The 20,294-nt window shown below is 38.6% G+C and overlaps 1 protein-coding gene across 6 annotated transcripts in view; it reads left to right on the top strand.

Moving 5' to 3' along the window:
• The window catches only part of LOC119649008 (NAD(+) hydrolase sarm1), a 199,395-nt gene that overhangs the window by 154,725 nt on the left and 24,376 nt on the right, over positions 1-20,294 (top strand). For 5 of the 6 annotated variants that reach the window (XM_038050953.1, XM_038050954.1, XM_038050955.1 and 2 more), the window contains one exon: positions 2,446-2,824. In XM_038050953.1, the coding sequence (XP_037906881.1) occupies positions 2,446-2,824 (379 nt within the window). Of the gene's footprint in view, positions 1-2,445; positions 2,825-13,117; positions 13,443-20,294 lie in introns of those variants that run through there. The other variant, XM_038050958.1, reaches the window with a different exon arrangement.

Below are 20,294 nucleotides of genomic sequence, written 5' to 3'. Positions count from 1 at the left end.
AATTGCTTTTACATATGATATTCATTTTTTTCCATTGTAAAAATACCATGACACGTCAACTTGGAACAGATTTAAACATTCGAATGAATTGACAGATCTATGTGAAACTTCACAAGTGCTGATCAAACAGTCGCACCATGCTTAGAAATATAAATGGACGAATAAAATAGCGCCGCCTTTTATCGAACGACTAAACTTACAGAACGATCCAGTATATTGATAAATAACTCGGAGTTAATTTACGTAGCTGTCTATTAAAATTGACTACTTTTCTGTCCGGTCAACAACGGCTCAAAAATTTCAAAAGTTCAAAAGTGGACAGATAAATTTAGTATCTTAAAAGTTCAACAAAATAACAATAACAACTCTTTCAAGAAGTTGTTTAAAAAAATTGAACTTAGATATAATTAAACCACATTTACCGGTTGAAATGGTTCATGAAACAAAGTTGTTATTTTTTCCTTTTTGCAAGTTACCAAAAAATAGGAGAATTTTTTGAGGTCAAAAGCTGCAAATTATTGTAATATTCCTACCAGAATTGGTTAAGGAGCAATAAATTCTCTCAGCGCTCTTTCTAAATATGGTATTCTGTTTACAATATATCTTGCTGGTTTTATTCACTGTTTGGAAAATCTGTTCGCACTTTTACCTTGTTCATCTTCAGATATGAATAGCATTTCTATAGTTAAACTTGGTTGGCTTATCTATCGAACTTTTCCCAATAACTACTTCACTGACTATGCAGGGTTGCAATGCAAAACAAGGCCATTGTACTGAATATGCGAGAGCTGTTCACTTCTTATGGTACTCATTTTTGTAAGCTTTAATCTTCACTCACTGACGCTCAATATCTGTGCTGTCTCTGTGCTCGCACTGAAACTAAACTTATCAGATATTTGAAACAATAACTTAAGGGGGTCATTCCGTGTATCAGATTCATGGAACCGGCTTTTTTCTATCAACTGTATTTTATATATAGTGTAGAATATTTGGGTAAAGCGCTTTTTCGATATCCCAAGTCATTCGGAAATTACAGTGTTAAATAGGTAAAGTGTCGTCAGGTTTATGTCGGTCGCCGCAATGAAATGCGAATTTACCCGTTCGAATGAGTTTGCTAAAAGCGCCAGAATTGAAGACAGTATTTTTGAAGAGCCGAAGGTTTAGGGACTAGGTATAGCAAATTAATGGTCAAGCCGTAGTCCAAAATCGATCCAACGAAATTCTTTGGAATTTTTACGACTTGGAACATTTTTCTACGGTTCGCAAACTAGGATAATTGCGATTCATTAGACCCTTTTTTTCATACATTAAAGAAGGGAGAAAAAACATTTACAAAAAATTTACCTTTCTTTATTTTTTAATAATCCTAGTTTGCGAACCGTGGTATACTCCATACGTTAAAATGCCGTTTATTTTTTTTTTAAATGAGCAAGACGCTCTCTAACGTGGCACCCGAAAAACACTTTTTTGGAAATGGGTGGATAAGTTGCTGCATACTTCAATAATGAGCGATGATATCGGTCTGAAATAGTTATGTATGTCCAAAATATTAATAAATGTTAAAAAATCGCATTTGTATCCAAAAAAGTTGAAAAAAACAGCCGTCACACGGGATGCCCTCCTTAAGAAGTATACCTGAGTTCGGAACTAAGGAGAGAGAAAGCTACACGTAAATTCGGCAAGGATTTAAATGAGCGAAAAATTGAACAATTAATTTATATAAAAATTTACGGAAAGTTAGATAAATCAAAAAAGTAACAATGAATGCAGGATTTTGAAGTAATTTTTTCTCCGTTTGGTACGCCAAAGTCCACCAGAAATTCATCTGCTCGTATTATCAAAAAACGACCCAATTCAGAATCTGTATTGGACACAGAAATGTCAGATCCATGAGCAAAAATTCCAAAGTGATTTAGCTTTATCTACTAGAGTACTAATCATAAAAGGTCCTTTTACCAATGTGGCGAATGCTCTAGAACCTAATTCTGCTGAAAATTTTGTTTCTCGTGATTGCAAAGATTGCGATGGCTCCGGTATCTAATCTTGTGACCAATTAATGGAGTAGTAGAATCATAACAAACAGTCCGCAGCCTCCGCCCCCTTTGTAACATTTTATGTTATTGTAAATTGTTAAATCAAAAGTGGTAACTTATCCAATTTTCGTCGATTTCATTCCGGACTTCAATTCTTTAACAGTAAATTCAAAATGAAGAAATGATAAAAGTAATATTTACAGTCGAATTGGAACGAGTTCTATGTAATTGTCAAAACCGACAAAAGGTCCAACGAAAAAAGCTCCAGATTCAAGTCTTAAAACGTTTTACTGCTGTATGTTGTATTGAATAATTTAATTGATTTGTTTCTTCAGTTCACAATAATTATCCGATTTTAATGCATTCATTTTATATATGCTACACATACTTTATTTCTCCATTTACTTTTCAGGATTCGATCATCATTAGAAAACATAGTCGATGACCCCAAGGAACCTTTGGTGACATTTCCCAACGACGAAACCCCTAGTGATGATCTGAAATTAGATTTAACACATGCCTTACCAGAATTGACGAACGGACATTTGACTGCTGGTAAAACGACCACTGTAGACACTGTAAAATTTGAGGAGAAACGTATGACGTCAGCATCAAAAACAGAAGTCGTTACGGACGGTTTTAGATCTGAACAGGCCACATCAAATTTAGCAGAAATGAAACGATTACAAGCTGGTGATATAGATTATAAGGAAGCAAAAGCAGCGGCAGCAATGCGAAATAGAACTGAAATGGATGGTATTAAAACAGAACAAAATGCAGCAATACTTAAGGTGAGTATTTTCTAGTTTTGAAAAGACTGTCTAGGCTTAAATGCTTGAAGTCTCGATTGAATTCTACATAATTTTATTGTCTTAGAATTTTGCGTATCAAGGAAGTATGAAGACGGCTTTAGAATGAGGAAAATTTTTCTCGGTCCATTAAAAATTACAATATTTATAAAAAGCTCAACTTATTAATTTTCTAATCTAGTCAGATATTATACCCAAAACATATCGCCCATAATTTTCCTATAATTAGAAGCACAAGAAACTCTAGCACATCAATCCGTTAGAGAATAATTTAAGCTACAACTATAATGTATACACAATAAATCACCTATGCGTCGTCAAACTTATACGGGCATGTATAAAATGTAATTTTATTTTCAATAACTGTCTTGGGAAATTCGAAAGCAAGGCATCAGAAACCGGTCCGATCTTAAGAAATTGTAACTTTTTGCAAAATGCAGGAACAATTTACGAGTTTCGTCTGCTAGCTCCTTGCTGTTTGCTAATTCAATGTTCTTGTTTTGCTGACCACTTTATGTGCGACAAGCTACAATTTATATACCTCGTAAAAAACAGCTTTTTCTGTTTGCATACGCTGGTATCTTTCCACTTACACAGATACATACATATATCAATCTTGTTCGCAGTAATTGCAAAAAATCCCATTTCTAAGTTAATCTAAATTTTTGAAATTCGACACATTTCACATTATTCCAAATTTTCAAAATACGGTAGACGGAAACATTTCTTAGTAGCAATTTATTTATCTTCAAATGTGAAAATAATCTGTTCCACCTGAATCTCTATATTAAGAGATAAAAGTATATCGAATACGATGTGGTTGGATTTCGATAATTTTACTGGTTGAATCAACACAAATGCTAAATTCTATCAGTACGTGTGACCCGCATTGCTAATAAGTTCCTATTCCTACTTACTTGATTATTTTCTTGAACCCTTCTCTTTCTTCTTTTAAGGTTTTGTAGAAATTCTGATGCGTATTTTCGATATTTGTTGTGAAGGAGTAAAGTGCGGGGACTAGGCAATGACAAGGACCCATTGTTAAAAGTCGTAGAGCCGACAAATTTGGATAAAATAATGGTGATGCTTGCATATGATATTTAGAGGCCTCAGAATCCTCTTTATACCGAAATCAGTTTAAATAAAAATAACGGTATATTACTATATTTTACGAATTCGCTACACCCCTTTGAGCTCAACGTAAAATTGTACAATAAAGTGACCAATGATATGAAGAGTCAAACTGAAAAGTTTGGTGGAGATGGTACTGTTATCAACAAACTTATAATTGGTCAAAAGTTTCTCTTTTACTTGAAAATACTACACTAAATAATCGGGTTCCGATTTGTTTTCTTTTGTCATTCTTTTACTTAACAGATACATTACGTATTAGTCATTACTGTACCAGTGGGGGCCCAAAAGTCGGCGGACTCGCAGTTTTTGTGAACTATTGTTTAAACATAGGAGGCAATATATGATATGATTCTTTCATTGCTAGTCCTGAAACCAATTTCTTTATACATTTTTATTATACCATGTTCTATTGATTGTGCGAAGTAGAAAGTTCCATTTTCATCTGATGTTTGTATTCTAATTTCGTCCTGTCCCAATTTCTGTTGATTAATAGCGTTTCTCTCGCATTTTACGAACTATACGCTTCATCCTTATGTCAAGATGCTTATCTATTCCATTCCATCTACAAGTTTTAAGGGAATTTAAAACCCAAGCACTATCTTAAACAGGATAATAAACTCAGTACTACGTTATCCATGAAGGATTGGATAACCATCTACATGGTATTTTCATCACTTCTCCTGTGTTTGTTTCACTACGATTACCTACTAAAACTTGCTATTTAAATCGGTTCATATTACAGATAGAGGATATCATGCAGTTGGAGAATTGAGGGTGGCCAAAGTGAACGTCCCACTTGACTATTGTCAATTACAAAATTTATGAGGCAATAATTGCATTGGGGAAGCAATTAAGAGCCTGTTCCGTGTTTTAATTGGATGAGACCGTTCATGGTTGTAAGAGACTTCTGGTCTCAATCTTCTAGAGGAAATTTTCGAAAATTTGAAGAAGAACTTTTTTCACGAAATCAGAGTATTTATGGAGAATATAAAAATTTCCTTTGGTTTTTTTCTGGTTCAACTCTCAAACTGAAGTGACAGATAACATTAAGAAGGTACAAATAGTCTAAAGCTTTAAGTTTTGTGAAAATACAGAGCCACTAGCGCTGAGTTTCTTTTTAAGGACATTTGAGAAAAAAAAAATGATTACCATTGCAAAAGTCCTCTGAACGTCTGATTAATTTTTTAACAACTTCAATCTAAACAGAGAATTGCCTGTTCATTGGCTGTTATTTGTATTTTACTAATAATAATAATCGTTGGCGCAACAATCCATGTTGGATCAGGGCCTTGAAGTGTGTTAGAGCACTTCATTCAAGACCGTAACGGTACACTACAGTACACTGTAGGAGGCAATGTGGTCAGCCTTGCGCTCGCCCGAGATTATTACCCTGATTTGACTCAGGTACTCATTCACAGCTGAGTCGACTGGTATCCGACGTCAAATCACGATGCAAATTCCACTGCCACCACTGAGATTTGAACCGCGACCTTCCGTACGACAGCCTTGCGCTCTAACCACTGTATTTTATTGCCCGGTTTATATCCTTTTTAACACAGTTGACCAGTTACCAGGTCTCTCAACAGTTGTTCACAATTGAGTAGATTTTCCTTTGTTGGCAGTTTTTTATGCAGTATCGTCTTCTCTGTCGTATTCACCCCGTTTTCTAAAAACACAATGCAAGCTCATGTGTTTTTTTTTTTAATTTTTGGCGCACTAATTTTACCTATTCATTTTTAAGAAGTTCGTCATTATTCCTTCCAGGTAATTTCGACAGTGTATTCAGCTAATGCCGGTGAAAAGTACACTTGAATTTACACCGGAAATTCTTGCAAACGAATTTTCATCAAAAGCATAGACTGGTTTTTCTTTTGAAGATATTACTCCTAAAGGGAGAGCTGGGTGCTATCAGACCAAATCGCACGAATGACAAAATTTAATTTCTCATCTGCTACCACTGAACGTTGACTGCCCAAATAAAAAATTGTTTCTTCACATAATATAGAAACAGCACCTTCAGCTGTGAGCCATAACAACAATAACGTGGCAACAATGTCAACAAACATAAAATGTACGGATTTTTTTAGCTATTTCGGTGATAGGGAGGTCTATTAACAATTCGGTTGTAGTTTGTGCCTAGAAAATAACCGTAGAAATTTATTACCACAAAAGCAATTGACTTGCTAAATTTAAAAACGACGCTACACCTAGTAAGGTTATTCTAAACAACTTCATTCAAAAAAATGATTCAGCCATAGCAGAAGTAGTCTAAAATAAAATGCTATGTCGTTGGAAAACAATAAAAGGATGAGGACAACAACAATAGCGAAACAGGCCAAAGGAAGAACGAAGGTTTTCGACGGGCTGTGTATTTCACTTTTGGAAAGCAAAATGTCGTTTGAGGATTGAGGGAGTCCTAAGTCCTTATCCAGGTGATGTCGGACTGGACCAATTGGGAGAAAATTTTCTTCCATATTTGTGATACACGTCGTATCATTGACTTCCGAATCAGTGCAATATCTGTTGCCTCTTTTCAGGTTAATCATATGAGTTGTGAATCTTAAGTTGTGCATTATTTCAAAATATCTTTGAACACCAAAGCTCCTGATCCAATACTAATACAATTTAATATTTCAAATCGTTCTTTGTATCGAACGTGTATATTTACGCAAGACAAGAACGTCTCATCACTTTGGTTCCTTCCTGTTCTCCAATGGACTTGATCGGTCCTGCTTAGTACCTGACTGAATCTTAGGGATATAATTGTACGTAGCTTTTCCGCTCATCTTGCATCTACTATTCGAGGGAATCATCCAGCATATAAGGGATTTAATTACCCAGCAGGTTAGCATTAAAAACCATGTCCAGTTTTAATTCTAATGATCTCATTTAAAAAAAAATTGTTTACATGAAATTAATTTCGTGATTAATAAAAAAGTCAAAATCCTAGTTTTTGACTTGTATTTAGCTAATTTCAAGAAGATACAGAGATTAAGAATGGTTATAAATAAGCCACTATACCTTTTTCAACTTTTCTGAAAGCATGGGGGGACTACGTTGGAAAAAGACTTGGCACTTTAACATTATGGTTGAACTGACTTAATGGTATGGTCACGCAATTTGCGCTACCGAGAATTCACTTGCCAAGATTGGTCTGATCATCGAAGTCGATGGAAAAAAACAAAAAACCCGGCCGAAGTAACGGTGGCTTGATGCTTTGGACGGTGATTTCAAATCCCGTGACTGCATCCAGACCAGGCTTTTGGCCGCGAATAATGGCCCACCCGATCAAGACGCGCCGAGCCCGCTTCTGAACGGGACAAAGGCTGAAGAACAAGACCCAATTTTTCACTTGTTCATACGAAGGGAAATGCTGTCCAGATAGGTCCCGCGCTGTTGATTGAAATACGGCGGATGAGCTAGGGATTCCCATTTCCTACATCTAGCTGATACCCCGAAGAGCAGAGAAGAAGCTCCGAGAAATAGATCTTTGTCTTTGCTGACGATGTTGATGTGGAGCCCTGCTTACTCCACGATTTTTTTTACTAGTAGTAATACGACTTCGTCACTCGACCAGCAGCTTACACGAGAGTACCCGCTTTGCCGCGTCTCTTGGTTGGTTGTGGTTGCTTTGCTTTCAGAATATGCCTAGTCAAAATAACCGCTTAGAAATGGGTTGATGGTTAACTTCCAATAACACTGTAAGTTCTTCTTAAGTTTGGTTCCAGTCTCCACCAAAAAACGCGTGGAATTTTTTTGGCATTCCAGAACGTCCTTTATCTTTCATATAAAAATCAAATTTGTATCGTGATTTGTCGTCGGATACCAGTCGACTCAGCTGTGAATGAGTACCTGAGTCAAATCAGGGTAATAATCTCGGGCGAGCGCAATGCTGACCACATTGTCTCCTACAGTCTACTGTAGTGTACCGTTACGGTCTTGAATGAAGTGCTCTAACACACTTCAAGGCCCTGATCCAATATGGATTGTTGTGCCAACGATTATTATTATTTCCGAGTTATCACAATCTCGGCAGATGCCGGATTTTACCTAATACTAGCACTAAGTGCCAAGCATTTAGGCTCGGACGATCCTACCTACTTAAAAACTAAAGGGGCACTGGTGGTGGTGGCCGGTGGTAGGTCAGTGGGAGAATCCGTCGAGTACCCCCCGCAACATCGAGCACGTATGCAGAATGGTGTACTTCTGCATGGTTTGAACCAGACTGTGCGAAAGTCCCAGGACATCAAGGGAAGCCGTGAGGGATTTAGGTACAATACCTGTAGCTGACAATATTATGGGAACCACAACCACCCGCTCGAGACGCCAAATTTCTTTGATTTCCCGAGCCAATGGCTCATAGTTCACCTTCTTCTCCACGTATTTCCGTTCAATGTTGCTATTATGGGGGATAGCAACATCAATAATATACGCGGAGCGACCCGTCTTGTCAACTAGCAGTACGTCAGGCTTGTTGTGTGCGGTATGGCGATCAGTCAGAACTTGCCGGTCCCAATACATGCTGTAAGCAGAACTATCAAGTACTGCTTGCGGCTCATATCGGTAAACCGGACATGTTCCCGTGATCAGCCCATGCTTATATGCAAGGTTTTGATGGATAATCTTACATACAGCATTATGCCTGGTGATGTATTGCACCGGTGCCATAACAGTACAGCCAGAAATGAGATGGTCCAACGTCTCTAACGCCGAACCACACATTCTGCACTGGTCGTTCTCCACCCGTTCTTTCATGATGAGCTTTTTATAAGCTCGGGTGGCGACCACGCCATCCTGAATGGCACACATGAACCCCTCCGTCTCAGCAAAGAGCTCCCCAGCACACAGCCACCTGTTCGACAGATGCAAATCGACAAATGGCTGCCAAAGACAATTCACGTGTTTACCGTGCATTGCCTTCGACTTCCATTCCTCGATCCGCTCCTGGTCCGACTTCACCCCACTCAGAGGATTGAAAGATCGATCCTTCAAGTTAAGTGGAGTCAGTCCACAGTCTGCCTTACAGACAGCCGCATGCAAGGGGCTCGCCTGCTCTTTACTGTAAAAATAAGCGCGCAGCGAGTCGACTTGGCGATGATGTTGTGCCGCCACGTCAACCACGCCCCTACCTCCGATGTCACGAGGCAGGTTCATCCGCTCCACGGCAGACTTTGGGTGATGCATTCGGAATTTGGACATAGTTGTCCGTATCCGCCGCTGGACGTTTTCCAGATCGGTCTTCGTCCACGGCAATATTCCGAATGCATAAGCCAGTGAAGGGATGGCGAATACATTCAACGCGCTTACTTTATTCTTCCCCGAGAGATGCGATTTCAGCACCAGCTTTACACGTCGCAGGAATTCGGACAGCAGAGCTTCCTTCAGATCACCAACTCGAGCATGGGTTCCTTGCAGAATTCCTAGGTACTTGTAGAAGTCTGTCTCGGTCATAGCTTCGATGTGGAGGTCACCAATGCTATGTCCGGCATGCGGCTCGTGATGACCTTTGCGAATGGCTTGGATTCGACATTTGTCTAATCCAAACTCCATCCGAATATCACGGCTGAACATGTCTATTATTCGCAACAGACTTCTGAGATGGTTGTCAGTACCAGCATACACCTTGATGTCATCTAGGTACATCAAGTGTGTCAGTTCGCACTTAGCACGTAGGCCATATTTTATTGCAAAACCATGCCCTCTAGCATCATTCAGTAGCCATGAAAGGGGGTTCAGTGCCATACAAAACCAAAGAGGACTCAATGAATCCCCCTGGAAGATGCCCCTCCGAATACGGATGGGCTCTGAGGTATTAGCACCCTCAGATGTACGGACTGACAAGGTGGTATGCCACCCTTCCATGACTGTCGCCAAAAACTTTATTAGTTTCGGATCAATGCGATACAGATGTAGGATGTCGATTAGCCAGGTATGCGGAACGCTATCAAAAGCCTTGGCATAATCGATATAGCAACTGAAGAGGTTTCTTTGGCCTCTAGTTGCTTGTCCTACAACTACCGAGTCGATAATGAGTTGCTCTTTGCAACCCCTTGACCCAACTCGGCAGCCCTTCTGCTCCTCGGACAGAATGTTGTTGGTCTCGAGGTGCGCATTGATCCTTCCACTAATAATGGACGTGATGAATTTGTAGAGGGTTGGTAAGCAAGTGATCGGTCTTGTGTCTGCGGGGTCCTGCACCGTGTCCTTCTTAGGGATAAGGTAGGTAATTCCCGCAGTGAGGAAAGGTGGAAATTCCTCCGGCCGACTCATGACCTCATTTATACTGCGTGCCAACCGACTGTGTACGCTGGTAAATTTCTTATACCAGAAATTCTGCACCCGATCCAGACCTGGGCCCCTCCAGTTCTTCGAGATGTTTATGGCTCGTCGAACTTCCTCTTCGGTAACATCCGCGAAATTCATGCCAGGTGTATTGGCATGGCGGGTGCCTTCGGCGGTGATCCACTCAGCATGCTCAGCATGCTGGGCAGGTAACCCCCAAAGTCCACCCCAATACTCTTTCGCTTCCGTCATCGAGAACTGTATTGTCTGGGCGCTCTGTTGGGATTCGTTGAGAGATCTGAAAAAGCTCCGCTGGTTCCTCGCGTATGTTGCATTCTGGACACGTCTGGAATAACTTTCGCCATACCGTCGTAACCGACTGCATATGACAGAAAGTTTCTGTTTTAGTGTGTCCAGAATTTCAACTACGGGTGTCTCACAGGGGATGGCATAGTTCCGGTAAACCCTCTGCACTTTATTTCTCACCCGTCGGCTGGCATTGCCAGTGCTGATCTGAATCAGTCTAGCAATGTCCTGCCTTAGTGAGTCCCGCCGACGTTCCAGACGAATTTTCCATGGTGGATCTCTTTTGTCACTCAAACCAATAACACGAAAGCGAATCTTCTGACCGTGCAATCTGATAGCCGCAACTGCACCACAATACACAAGTGATTGTAGTTGCAGCAGCGACATATCAGCACACAGTCGAGACGCAATCTCATCATTGATTTGAGATAGAATTCCCGGAGTTGCTGGAGATGCATAGAGCCTGGGAATACCTGGTCTATGCAAAGGATCCATATCCGAGAATTCTATACACGCTCTTTGGAATTCGTCCCGAACTTCAGCGGAAACCTCAGCTGGACGGTGGAGAAGAGTGCTTCGGCGAGTACTGAACCTGTTGCCTGCAGTGCGGCGTGGTGTTGTTGATGCCGCCGCCTCTGCCCCCATCGACTCTCGGTCACCAGTTTCCCCGATGACTTCAAGTCGAACACGTTCCCTGATGGTGGCCGGGATTGTGTCACTGCGAGTGATGAAGCGGTACTGGTCTGCGACTCGCTGCACAGTCACGTGCGCGAATTGCGGGAAACGCTCGACGAATCTCTGGTGCAACAAGGGGCGGTAAGATGTTATACCCGCCCCCGCCGTTATTTCGTAGTAGGAGCGGATGATGAAGAGGTTCATTTCTTCAGTCCATTTCATCCGCTTCCTACGCGAACCTGCTGAAGTGGTCGCCACAGATTGTGGCGAAACAGCTGCAGCAGGCGGAGCTGTGCTCCTGGTCGTCGTGGCGCCTAGACGTCGAACCGCCCCACGACTAGCGGTTTCGACGCCGTGCTGTCCATTACGAGAGCCCGACCCAGTCACCAAGTCAGACGACTCCCGCCGGTTATCCGTACCGGACCTTAAATTTCTCCTTCTTCTCATTTTTTGGTGGTGCATTTTATCCCTAGCTGCCAGGTGTGTAGATAGCTTCCTTAGTGAGTAATCTGCAAGACTGCAAAGTTCCTGCACTTTCCTCACCTACCCCCTGAGACGCTGCGGTGGCGTACAGCCATTCAGACTGAAGCTATCCATCCCTCCTCCTTTCACAACCGGGCTTGGGACCGGCTTCGGCGGAGTTATAAAAATCACTATTAAAACAGGGGAATTATTCTTGACACATTCTAACCGATGAAACACTTTTACCATAAGTTTCGGAGAGCAAATAATGGCTTTTGGAAAGGAAGGATAGTAACATTTTTCGCAAATATTATCTTACTTTAATATTGGTATGGTGACATTTCTGGTTGAGTAAAACATCTAGAAATTTTTACTTCTGCTGCTGATGATGCACGCCTAATACAATTAGATTAATTACAGGTTAATGTAAGTAATGGTTTTATCTGATTGTACAGTATTATGTGCCTCTGTTCTTTTAAAGTGTAGTTCCTTTTCTTGGTAGATACACGGAAGTCCAGAAGTTTAGGGTCCAAAAGATTATCTCTTACTACTAGATCTATATTTTTAGGAATGCATTCTTTTATCATAAAGCTAATGTTATAGTAGCCATCTAAAAATTATATGGAGCTCAGGAAGACACTATATAATGCTTATAAGGTCTCTTCTGTAATTTCAAAATTGTTTGATTGATCCATGCAGTAATTTTTTCCTTCAAATCTCTTAAATTATTTTTATCCAAAAATCCTCTTCCCCTGATAAGACGACTATTTCAAAATTAATTTATTTTTGGTTATTACTTGTTTTTGTTCGGGATAGTGTTATCTTAGGAGTTTTTAACATTAACTAGTGAAATTGGCAACCTATAAAAAAGATTTAAATCGCGACAATCCTCCTCCACCACTTCCACCAACTCTGTCTTAAACATGAATGTTTTCGAGGTAATCTCCTGATGATCGTTTTTCCTGTTAAATATTCACGCGAAAAGGTCATTAAATGTTATTTCCCTCCACCCTTCTGAGTCTGAACTTTTTCCAGATACTTCCCCCAATTGTACAATAATGAACATGCTACGCATATCAATGGGATTACACTGGATACCAAATCGAAATATTACAGTCAGTATTAGGAATGATAACAAACTTTCCACCATTCAGTGCTCGGTGAACACTTTCGTCTGACCGAATTCCACGCATGATTTGCATAAATAGTGTATAGAGTGAAAGGATGTGAAAATTTGTCTATATACATAGATATATAAAAAGCCTTACCCTTATTTAAGTCAGCAGTTAGTAAGGATAGTGGCTAAGAAAACAACCGAAAGTCATAGTCATTATACTGTAATCCTGCGTCCTTGCTTTCTCAAAGGGTGTGAGTTGTTTCTAGTGAAGTTTCTGTCTAAAAAACAGTATCGATTTTTCTCACAAGGAACTAACTGTATGCGCTAAAGTATATCTAGGAATGTGTGGACTGACGATTCCTTCTTAGTGTCGTGTTTGACTTTCTTTTCTTAACAGTTCTTAGTTACTCACTACTCGCCGTTTGCCAATGGATCGATTGAAAAACGCGGCTAACTGTATTTGTCTCCAATCTAAGTGATTCAGAGTTATTAGGAATATCCATGGCGTGATAAGTGAAAATGTTTGTGAAAAACTGTTTAACGAAAGGTGTAAAATTCTGGGCAACATCCTTCGTAAAGAGGAGTAAATGTAGTGAAAGGAAAAGTCCAAATGGCTTCAATGAGGTAAGGATTTAGATTTTAGATATTCTTGGGAAAAGGAATATTTAAATGAATTAGGAAGCTCGAACTGTGTGTATTGAGTTTGTTAATTTTTCAATATAAATTTGTAATAAGGATATATCTTTATCAACTCCCATATCTTTGCAGTTAAATCGTTAAAGACTATATATCTAACAATGATATTCAATTGGTAATAAACAACACATTATGCTTTGTATTATTTATTATCTAATCAGAGTGGGCTCATGCTAATATCCGATGCAAGGACTGGAAATGTCACAATAGATACTTATTTACATATGTAACAGAAAAATTATATCAGATATGGTTTGTATGAATAAACAAGATAAGGTGCATACAATTTTCTGATGAAATGAATAGCGAAATTAATGAATAATTGCCATTTATTTTTGCCATTATCATTCAGTAGTATGTTTGAAAGTCTTTGGATGTTTAAAGTGAGTGGTCCCTTATAAGTTGTCGTTATACAGAATTCGTGGGTCTAAAAGAGAAAAAAAAATATTCTTTTCAACAACTTTCCCTTATATTAAGTGTTTACGTTGTCAAAGTCCGACCATGTACACAAACATAACATTTTAGTGCGGCTTTTGCCTTAATTTTCCTATTGTTCCATTCCCTTGCAACTTTTTCGACTTTATATTCTCTTGCAATATGTCTTACGGGACGAATATCTCTGCGTGTCTATCGTTTTTAATAAGTAAAAGAATCAAAATCATGTTTAATTAATCATAGCTGTAGTGAATGCGGTATTGGTTTCTCTTTTGAAAACCGATAATAATAAAAAGTTAAAAAATTGGGGAATTCGTGCGATCAGATACATTGATTGTTTTGTAATAAATGCATGACCCAAAGTATAATTTTCATATTCCATAAAGATAATATGTCCTCTTAAGGGACCAAACCAGGGTAACCACTACCTACTACACATACGACACTCGATGCTATAACCTGCATCATACGTATATATGAAAACTACTAAAATCCTAAAATAATTTAGTATAGTCTCCGTAAATATCAACACACTCGTTTCAAAGAGGTTACAATTTAAGAATTCCATCCCTGAAGTGAAAATCTGGAAGGGCTGCAAAATACGCTTTCATAGTTGTTATGGCCTCATCATTTGATGAAAAACGCTTTCATCCCATGAATTTTTTTAGGTCTGGAAACAGATCCATAGAAGTCGCTAGGGGCCAAATCTGGTGAATACGGTGGATGCTCCATCAATTCGAACTTGTATTCATGGATTTATCTTCTTGGCCGATTTCTGGACACGAACTAGTTTCGGAGCTGAAGAACCAGATTCATACCACTCTTTAGCCTATTGTTTTGATTCATGATCATGGTGATAGACCCAATTCTCATCCACTGTGATGAATCAACGCACAAAATCCACTCTATCCTTTCGAAAACGCTCTGGTCGTTGCCGAGAAAGTCGCATACGAATGTGTTTTTGTTCCATTGTTAGCGAATGCGGCACCCATTGTGCACACAGCTTCCTGAGACCCAATACTTCAGCCAAAATATTGCTTACAATGCCCAATGAGATGCCTAGGGCTTCTACTAAATCTCTTTCAGTCACTCGACGATTTTCCAATACGATATCCAGTATTTTTTCTACAATTTCTGGTGTTGTTGCTATTTTTGGACGTCCTTGGCGGGGATCGCCTTCAAGGCTTGTGCGACCACATTTAAAATCAGCAACCCATCTTCCTACTGTACAAATTGAAGGCAAAGAATCCTTATATACTTTCAACATTCGATCATACATTTCCTTTGTTTTTGAACCTTCCAAAAATAAAAATTCAATCACTGAATGATACCTGATTTTTTCCACTGTAAAAAAAATACTGTGACACATCGATACTAAATGGCTTATAGACAAAGAACGAATTGACAGATTGAAATGAAACTTCACATACGTTCATATGAAGAATGTCAGAATGCCCACAACACTCTTGCAAGTCTTCTTACTTTTCGACTGAATAAGCTTTGTAGTATGTTTCTTTGTTTCTGAAAGGGGAAAGTTTGGTATGTTAAGCAACATTACGATTCTGCCACGGGCCAAGCGCAGGAGATAATTACAGTGCTGTGCCCTTCTTAACTTCATTCGGAATTTCGTTGTTTTTTAATATTAATTATTTCTAAGTGCCAGGTTTACTTGGAGTGTTCCTCTGAGCAATTGTCCAAATTTTTTCGACGTAGTCAAATTTTATTGTATGAATTTTCTAGTAAGGAAGGAAGGAAGGAAGTAAAATAACAAAAATCGTAGCTCATCATCAAAAGATTAGAAATGATCATTTCCTCCATTTGATTATATTTATGGGCTGAAATATCCTCCTGGGAAAGGGAATGCGAATTTAGATATTTTTAATGATTACTATTAGCTCATCCATGATACTACATTTTGACTATGTTAAAAAAACCCTTCTTGAGTTTTCGATATTAGTTAGTTAGGCGCCAAAATAGAGGCAGGGCCGTAGAGAGAAAATCCGCGTCCAGGCTGAATACTATGCGGAAAAATTGGGCTTTTCGTGAAAATTGAACGGGACGCCTATCATCTCGCTTTTCACTGAAATTTCTATTCCGAACCCAAGGTATCCCCCTTTTTTCACCCCTCCCATCAGGCATATACTAGGACTTGAATATTTTCATATCGAGCTCAGTTTTTCGTCGTTTTTTGTCAGTATTGGCAACACTTAGTTATGCTGGATAATGCAGCCACTACTTTTCATTAATATTTGGTAATAGCCAGCCTTTGTACCTCCTCAAAGCTTACTTGTGGGTAAGAAAAATCAAGACTCCAGGAACGTGGTACACCACTTATTCTGGTGTTCTTTCTCGCTAAATTGTTATCTCTTCCGTAAATCATATAAATAATAAGAGAAACCATTCGGTGGTCCAAGGTTTAAGTGAATAGTACAATTTTTTTTTCTTATTTGCCAAGCTAAAAAATCTCTTCATAGTAGCTGCTTTTTCTCTCCCCTATTCTGTTTTCCATAATTGTCGGAGTTCTTCAAGAAATTATTGACAATAATAACATGCTTTAATTTATCTAATTTTTTTGATCAATATTTTTTACCACTGGAAAGTCTTGATATTCTGACCACTAGCTACCTCGGGTTCTAGGTAAAAAATTTGTTAAATAAAAAATTCTTTCCTAGTAGGCCAGCCAATTATAACAGCCTGTATTCAGTAAAGGCTTGCCATATCTATACATTCGGGCTATGCACAACAACAACTGCTAAAAGCTGTTTGCCGTCTTGGCCTACATCATCGCTCCATTTGAGGTAGTGTCTGCCACGTCTTCTTTCTTTCTGTACCATTCATGGGATTTCTTTGAATTGATATGCTACTACTAGCCGTGTCGATATCCTATTTGCTCTTGTTTCTTTATATCACTTCTTTTCCAGGAGCTATCCTCCCGTTTTATGGGAAATTCACATAGTTATGGATATTTCATCCAATTAGGGGCTTTCTAAAGCGACGAATTTGACGCTGATGAAGGAGACAAATGATTTCAGTAGGTTTCAAGAATGAATCTCGATCCTCTTTGCTACGACTAGCTGCTGTCTAAACGGAGACATGTATTTTTGTCATTTTCTCTACGCTTAACAGGAATAGGCTGTTGGATTTCGCCAAAAAAAATATGAAAATAGAAAAATTGTAGTGAAGAAGATGGTGCTTTTCTAAACAATTACTTACAAGGCTACGACATATTACGGTGTATGTACGGTGAATACGCTTTTTAATAATTTCTGAGATTACGTACGTACGTACGTATGATTTAAGCGCACACTCTTCACCGGACTTTTTTATCTTTTCTGGGATCGGAATACTAAAAAACCATTAGTGCTTACACACCGAGCTTAGGATCAGTAAATCGCTTCTCTACAGCAGAGTCCGAATGATACATACCAATCCTTTGCTTTCTCGGGGCATATTCTTTCCCATTAAAACACGATGCTTTGTCAAGACACTAAATTAGTACTTTTCCATTGTTTCAAAAATTAAGAGTAGTATCAATGAAATCATTTTAACTTGTGAATAAAATATCAAATTCTCATGTTAACACATTGTCTGAACATTTGTGCTTTTTAAAAATCGATTGAGTAAAAAGTCATTCCTCTTTTGCATGTTTTTTTAAAAGAACAAAGACAATCAACGATATATTCTGTTCGACCCTTTGCTATTTTTTGATTAGTTTTATAATTCTCTGTTCGTAGAAAGACCTGCTTATATTGGTAAAAAACTGAGGAAGGAGTTGATTTACCGCCCCATCTAAATTTAATATGACTCTATTCGTTTGAGTTTTGAAAAAGGGGGGAAACAATTGAAGCCCGATGGCGCAAGATCAGACGAGTACTCTGGGTGACGCTGAACATCTCATGCATTCTCCAATAATTTTTAACGGTTCATCAAAAATGTTTGTGGCCTGGAATTTCTCCAGCTAATTTTGGCACTGGTGTTCATTTTTTTAGCATGGCCCTTACCAATTTCACACAGTTTTTCACGAGCTGAATTCGCGTTCTTATCTTTACGAAAGTAATAGAATAAAATATGCAGAAAGTGCGCAGTATGGTCTCCTATTTTCAACCAAATCGTTCATCCATCAGCTGTCAAACACATATGACAATCATATATTGTGCGAACACCATCTGTTTCAAAAAACGCAATCAATTTTTACTCAATGCAATCGATTTAAGATTGGTAGCGTCACCAGTATATACTTCTACCAACTGACTGAATCAGCTAGTTTTTGACAACGAAGGGCTAGTTCTAATAAATTTTTACTAAACCTACAATAATAGGATGGAACTTGAAGCCCGCAAGTGCTATTGGGCCCGAAACTGGGCAAACAAAATTAACGTATTATTTTGAGGAAGAGAGAGCACCTGACTTCTGCTAAACCAAATTGAACGAATTCAGAGAAACCAAGTATCTTGGATGCCTCAATTTATCTTAACAAGAAATCAAAAGTGAAGTCACTAGGGATTTACAGGGGCACTTATGGTCCTCCAAATATTTAGAAATATTATCGCTTACCAGATTGAATGCATGAATAAATGGATTAATGTATTCATAAACTATTATTTATTCTCATTGAAAGGTTGTGAAGGCACCAGTTAATCCATAAGAGAATAACAACAGAATCTTTATAAATTTCGCAATAAATTTTGCATCAATTCAATGTGGTTATTAGTCATCCCCGGGATTGTTTTCCTGCACCCCATTCAGATGTTAACTGTTGGTGATTCATATTGAGATACAGATATTAAATGAAATCAATCAGGAAAATTTTCATTACGAATATCGCTATAAAGTCCGCACTAAATTTTGCTGCAAATCATTACTACAATGTGTGGTCCGTTCATGAGTACGAAAATATACATACAATATTTACCATTTCGAATCCATTTTTCTCAACGAAAATTTCGTAAAACAGATTGTCTGCGGAAGCTGTTCTACTACGTCAAAGTCTTAAAAATACGATTTCTATTTATGATGAAACATAAACTTTAAAACAGACGCTTTTCATTTAAGAAAATGCTCCACCGTCATGACTTTCTGATTTTTTTTTCTCGTTCATTTGTTATTTGTGTAGCAAGATTATGTCGACAATGAACTTTTTGTTGTTTGCTACCCTGCTGATTCAAAAACGCTGTTCTTCCATAGTGGACTTGCTAATGGAGGATTTTTTTCTTTAGCGTATATAAGAAATTAACACAAGGGATTTTTAACAGTTGCGACGTTATAAATTTATATTATAAACAGTGGAGGTGGCGTTTATTGAGACGCAACTCTCGATCTGCATTAAGTATCATGTCCCAAATTAAAATTTAGTTTGGATTCGGGGTAGACACGTCGAGAGGGGGCGAGGGGTTGAAAGAGGGTGATTCCCCCGTAGCCGCAGCACTCTCAGACGGCCGGCAATACAGTTTTAACAAAGTTAGGATTATTATGTAATTTCGATGGCGCTCGCACGATTTATCCCCGGGGTTGAATTTAGCTCTACATGTCAAGGCGATCCACGTGAATCTGTGTGTTGGGGGTTTCTTATGTAAACATTGTAGACATTGCTTTTAAGTTGCACGTAAAAGTCTAAAAATCTTGTAGCGTAACATTCTCATACATAATTTTTGTCTGAAAAGGGAAAGGAACGGTTTGTATTTCGTGGTATATTTTCTTGAAAGCATTGGCATAATATTCTTCAGGATTTCCGGTTAAATGGTTTCTTCTGATCTGCTTATAGACGAATAGGCTTTTCAATCCATTAATCCTCTTTTAAGCTCGAAGGCCAAACCTGTGTCCACCATTTTGTTGACCTGTCCCGGAGTCATTTGGTTGCCGGGTTCAAATTCTCCGTAAATGATTGATTTTTTGAATATAATTGAATTCTTCTGTGGTTTTGAAGAATTTTTTCCTAAAAGATTCGTTCTCTCTACTCGTTTTGCTCCCAGATCTGCCGGTTAATCCATGGTGAATCCTCTTTAGTAATGCACATCTTTATGGATTTTCTGATGAAATGTTTAGTGAAATTCGCGCTATTGCACTTCTTATTCTCTCTTCGATATGAAATTTAATTTCCGAGTGCATACCTTTATTGGTGCTGATTCCAATGCAAAGCTAATATGAATCCGGATTTTTGTAACATCGACTAAGAGGCCAAGGTGGATCTGTGTATTTTTTTCTAAAGACCACTGATTTCTACTTGTAGACCTCAATTGTTTTTTGTGTAAACATAAAACCTTATTAGAATAGACTCGGTGTCTGTCTGTCCGTCTGTCTGTGTGTCACACCCGATTTATTCGGAAACGGCTAGACCAATTGTGCACG

Source organism: Hermetia illucens, chromosome 2 (genome assembly GCF_905115235.1).
Source record: "Hermetia illucens chromosome 2, iHerIll2.2.curated.20191125, whole genome shotgun sequence".
Classification (NCBI taxonomy): domain Eukaryota; kingdom Metazoa; phylum Arthropoda; class Insecta; order Diptera; family Stratiomyidae; genus Hermetia; species Hermetia illucens.
Note: the sequence above shows the minus strand (reverse complement) of the source record. Positions and strands in the feature narration are given on the sequence as shown.